The sequence below is a fragment of the Phaethon lepturus genome, unplaced genomic scaffold (assembly GCF_000687285.1).
Source record: "Phaethon lepturus isolate BGI_N335 unplaced genomic scaffold, ASM68728v1 scaffold14952, whole genome shotgun sequence".
Lineage (NCBI taxonomy): Eukaryota > Metazoa > Chordata > Aves > Phaethontiformes > Phaethontidae > Phaethon > Phaethon lepturus.
Window position 1 is genome coordinate 53,132 of NW_010521358.1, and position 5,726 is coordinate 58,857.

General features: G+C 42.1%; 1 protein-coding gene across 1 annotated transcript in view; it reads left to right on the top strand.

The window, feature by feature from the left end:
• MTCL1 (microtubule crosslinking factor 1) overlaps nucleotides 1–5,726 on the top strand; it is a gene marked incomplete at its 3' end in the record, with an annotated part of 51,521 nt that overhangs the window by 26,529 nt on the left and 19,266 nt on the right. Inside the window, exon 8 of the mRNA XM_010281496.1 lies at nucleotides 1,768–1,935. Coding sequence (XP_010279798.1) covers nucleotides 1,768–1,935 — 168 coding nt within the window. The remainder of the gene's footprint in view (nucleotides 1–1,767; nucleotides 1,936–5,726) is intronic.

Sequence of the window (5,726 nt, forward strand, 5' to 3'; positions counted from 1 at the left end):
TGATGAATCAAATGGCTTGGAAAAAGTAGACCACATTTGTTTTCTTTTTTTTAAAAAGGCACTGTGGTATGTCTGATTAGTGATTACAAAAATGGGTGAGGTGGGTTCAGTGATGCCAAAAACCTGATGAGCATATGCAATCAGCTTAGTTGTCTGCATAAAAGTTTATATGTATTGTCATTGAAAAAAGCACATGAAAATCGTTTAGATATTTGCATACATCTGTTTACTTAAGTTGTCTACAAAGAAGTCCCCATGTAGGCACGTCGTGAAACACCAAATAAGAGGAATTGCAGGATTCCTTCACTTGGGAAAATAAATAACCAATAAAATCAAGTAGACTACCATGCAAGAATCGAGACAGCTAATTTGAGATGGGCATTCCTAAGGAAGCTAACACATTCATGAGAACCAGGTGATTAAATGCTGAATTTATTGAGTAAGCTTTCCCATTTTTCTGCTCATGCTGTGTCTGCTAATCAACCACAATTTTCTTAAATGTCTTTTCTATTCAGAATAATTTGTCAGATACAATCTCTGGCTACTCCTTGGTCTTTGAGAAGCTCATTGGAAATACTTGATTTAAATTTTGGATAAATAAAACATGTTACACATTTCTGTTTTCTAATTCAATGACTGAAAAGAACAGTGGGATACCTTTTGTTTTACTGATCCATAATGAATTGTCAAAAAAATATTCTTCATTATTTAACATAAAAATTACAAGTTTTGCAACTCTCCAGAGAATTTGCAGGAAGTAAATGCCAAAACTAAGAAAAAAAATTTAGATACTTGAATTAAGTGTACATCAGTACTTGCTAAGATCAGATGTCAGCTCTGGGCTAGACTTTTAAATTAAAACTCCGTTCTTGGCTCCTGGTTAGCACAAGACCACAGACAACATGTTCAGTATGACCATGACATTCTCGGAAAGAACCCAAGTGTTTTGCTCTTTGATCCCATCTGGAAGAGCGAAAGTGGCCTACCTGGCATTTGTGCCTTTGGTACCGAACAGGGTGCTGCTGCGAAGCTAACCTGTGTGCAGCTGCCTGGGGCTGAGCAGAAACGTGAAGTACAGACTAGTGAAACACCTTAGCAGAGGTACTCAGCTCAAAACTTCACCTTTTTCCCAAAATGATTTTATCTGATAATACAAAAGCATTGAAAATGAATCCCTTCTCTTTATATGTAGTTTACAAATATTTGAGTTACAAATATTGAGTCACGCTGAGCGATGACTGTATGTTTGAGACATCCAGCTACCCAACAAACCTCAGGAATGATACTCTAGCTTTGGTTTACAGTATCAAAAAAGAAGTTATTACAGATGTCCTCAATCCAGAAAGATGCTTAATGCCTTTTTCAGGGTGACTTAAGTACCTTTGGCTTTCATGGGTGCTTCAGGAGTAGGGCTCACAAGAAGTAGAATCACAGAATAGCAGAATCATAGAATCATTTAGGTTGGAAAAGACCCTTAAGATCGTCGAGTCCAACCACAAACATAACCGTGCCAATTCCACCTCTAAACCATGTCCCTAAGCACCACAGCTACGCGTCTTTTAAATACCTCCAGGGACAGCAACTCAACCTCTTCCCCAGGCAGCCCGTAAACGGAGAAGGCATTGCTATCCTTCGTTTTCTCACGCAAAAGTTAGCCCAGGCATTTGCTCTTCCATGCAGTGGATGTGCAGGCATTTTTCCTCCTAAAAATGAAACTGGAGGCAAAAACCATCCAATAACAGCATTTTGTTTGCTTTGTTGTGGCAGGCAAGTGAAAATCGGAAGCTCCTGAACGCTCTGAAGGGTTTGCTGGATGACTTCCGCTCGGAGCTGCGGGACGAGGAGCGTGAGCGCCAGGGGCTCCAGCAGCAGTACGCGCTGCACAAGGCGGCCTGGGAGGTGGAAATGACTGAGCTGAAGTGTCACCTTGAACAGGTAATGTCCTCCGTGTCCAACACGGGTAAAGAATGGTAAAGAATGGCTGAGGCGCTTAATGAAATGGGAAATTTATGACAGCCAGGAAAGGGACTGCATTTATTCCTTTCACCCTGGTACCCGAAAGCCCCCCTGAAGCCTGAGCAAAGCTTTGTCTCTTGAGTTGCCTCTTGGATTCTGGTTGTCCCAGTATGAGCGCTCATCTAGTAGGTAACGTAGGTGAGGACAGAGGAACCAAACCTCTTCTTGCTGTATTTTCTCAGAAGAGTTGGCTGATAATGCATCAGCTGCGGTAATGAGACATGCAGGTGTCTGTATTCATTGGCATTTATAGGAGAGAATAGTGGCTCGATGTTGGCGTGCTCACAATTAGCTTGTCACTGTGCCTTGGCACATAACAACAGCGGTATTTGACGCATAGGAGGGAAAAGAGTGATTTAATGTGATTTAATAATACTGAAGTGATAGATCAGTATGTTAATATTAAACCAGCTGTTCAAAGCTACCGGTTAGTGATGGATGGTACCCCACTGAAGGAAGAGCTCTAGCTACCCGCCATGGGATACTATTAGAAGTGTGTATATAAAATCCGGTGCCAGGTGCTTCAGTGTCATGTACAGAAGATGTACTGTTTCTGAAGCAATATGAAAACAAATCAGCAAAAACCGCACAAGGATTCATTTCCAAAGCTGATGGTATAAAATGTCTAGTTTTCCACATTGAAGAGAGGAGGGGCTGGCAAATTAGTACATTCAGCTCTTGAGAAAAAGGATTGTAATTGTAGAGCTTCTCTGCAGAAGACAAATATAATATTCACTGCTGGGAGGGTGGTACGTTTATGAGGATTTACTGAACGTCAGAGACTCACTCTGACGCACAGAGCTGAGATGCGAGCGCTGCTTTTCCTGCCCCTGCCCAGGTACTGCAGGCTGCTTTCCCAGAATGAAGGAAGAAGCTTTCATTTTGGCAGAGTTTTCTCTCAACGGATTCAGATTCTCAGTTCAGCTGCTTCTTAGTGCACACACATTTGCAGGCAACGGATCACTTGAAAAAGGAAACTCAATTCCCATTTTTGCTCCACCCAAAATAAAACCTCGGTGACAGATTTACGTTAAACCCAAGATGGCAACAAAGAACAAAATTTAGAGAAAGTTAGTCTGACAACGAGCTGCCAATTTCGTGCTTGCATGCTTTACCTTTGCATGGGCAATAAAATCCCAGGATGCTGCTTTGGCGGCTGTTTGGCGCCAGCAGGTTCTGCCACTCCTGCACAGGGAGAAGAAATATTTGCACCCTTCCTTCTGGGGGCTTTATCAGGCTCTTTGCTACCTCCGCTGCTCCACTGGTAATAATATATAACACATGGTAATTACTGAGCCACGGGTGTTACTTTCTAATTTTTTTCAGGCGAATGAAATAAATGAAACTGGTCAATATTTAAGACATAAAACTGTCTTCCTTAGCCGGTTCCCCACAACATTTCTATTTCACAGTAAAAACAGGTCCCTAATGCAGTAGCGAAAAGATAGCACATCAATCATTAGAATGTCAATGAGGCAAACAATGTAAGTGTCCCACTGAGGTGTGGTCTATGTGTTCACAATTACAAGGAGGCAATTAAAAAACTAAATATAAAAATAATAATATAATAAGCCTGAAATAGAAATAATATAGACATAAATTTGACTCAAACTAATGTTCAAGATTCAAAATATGGGGTGTTTTCACTATAGATTCATTTTCAGGAATCAAAATGGGAGGAGCTAGGAAACAACGTGTAAAATATCAGCATTACATATGTTAACAGCCGTGCTGTTCTGTGCCTAACTTGTGGCATGACAACACCTTTAACTAAATAGCCAAGCCTGTCAGGTTGGTGTGGGTAGGAGGACCTCTGATGAAATGATGACATTTTGTTGTTTCGATCGGTAGTGATGAAGCAATGAGCTGTACAGCGCTCCCACTGCAGGTTACTCATAGAGCTGCCAACCCCTCGACAAGCCCACAGAGAATCAAGGCCTTCCTAGTCTCCACTGTTGTCTTTGCTGCTGTTTTCCACTTTTTTTGTGAAGCAGTAGGTCAATTAACAGGAGCATTTTCCTCAAGAGAGTCAACTCCTAATTAATAGTCACCGGCAATGGTTTTGCATTTTGGTGGTTCAACTCTCTGTATAGGAAAGAAATTAAAAAAGGAAAGAAAACTTTTGATACAAAAGCACTGCATAACAGAGGTGACAATGTGCTGTTGCCTGCTGCTTTGGAGCTTTAGCACTGCATATATCTTTAAAAATAAAAGTTCTGGCTGTCAGAAATGCATGTACATCTTATTTGGCAGAAGGATCCTTAGGCACTGTATTTAAGATAAGAAATAATGAGCTTGCTCCCAAGTATGGGATTGTGATAATGCTGAGCCAATAAGAAGTCCCAGTAACTCTGAGCCTCCAGCTGGGCAAGCGAAAAATCCCAGTATTCTGGGAACTGAGAAGAGTTTGGAAGAGGGAGGGAGTTAGTATGAAGGGCCAAACCCTGCGTATGCTTTGAGAACTTGCATGTAAAGACACAGACCCTCACTAGGACTCTGACCAATGGTCCAGCTTCAGGATGCCTGGGTGGAATATAAGCTGTGGTGCACATGGAGAGGCATCTGGCCACCCTTAGGAGTTAGCAGGTTTAGGAAAGTCACATCTAGACTTTCACGCTAAGGAACCACCAAGGGGCCTTTCCTCCATGATTGGAGCTATTTTGTCAAAACAGAGGCAGAAGGACTTTATCCTTGCCAGGAGCATTGTTCTGCCTTCCGTAGGCATCAAGAACATTCTTTTGAGTCTAAAGACACCACCTGTGACTGGAGAAGGTTTTAGGTCCCAAATCACTGAACAGCAGGAAATTATTCTGAAGGTGCATCACTGTATACTTTTTGAACTCATATTTGTACTTACAGACTTACCGTATTTTTCTCAAATGAGGCAAGAGCCAGGGCTCTGGTCTGAGGGAGCCCATGATCCGGCACAGCATACAGCAATACAGCACTGTATTTTGGCAGCTTGGGCATGGCACTTTAACGGCAGCCATACATTCTTGAGATATCGCTCTTCTGGAGCACGTTCTTACTGCACACTGCCTCTCTCAGCTTTCCTGCCCTTCGCAGGCATCACTCTCTGTCTTGTTTGCTAACTGAAAGGCTGAGAATTTGCCCAGTGGTGTTGAAGAACTCAGTGGTGTAAGGGGAGAGAGAGAATAAGTCTTGCTGACGTTCAACATTTTGCTGGTTTTTTGAGATTCAAAAAAATGGAAGAAGGAATTTGCTTTATAGGATAATCATGCAAACTGTATTTATTGAAACAGAGCATTTGTTTGCTTTATAGGTTGCTTTTAGCATTTTCATGCTTCATACCAGCTAAAGAATTTGTCACAGGCATCGGTGTGTCTTTGCAACTTAGCACGTTAGCCATAGCTACTGCTGCACGTGGCATTATTCCCCAGGAGGCAGCAGAGTTATAAGGTTGAGTTTGCACTCCAACCTAGTTGGATTTACCCCAGACTCTCCAGTAACCTCCCCTAAGAGCTCCTATTGCAAGGTGGGAAGTCCGCGGGGGCATCGAAGTTCCTTGAAAGATGACTTCCGTGTATCACAATGAAAAATTCCTAAATAGTCCTCTGTCAGGTTTAGATGCAAGGAACCTGTGTAGAGTTTACTTCAATCATCCTTTATTATTTCGGATGATCTCAGCTCTGCAGTGACACTCTGGAAATTCATGATTATTTAGTGTCACAGCTACTTAGTGAACCCAG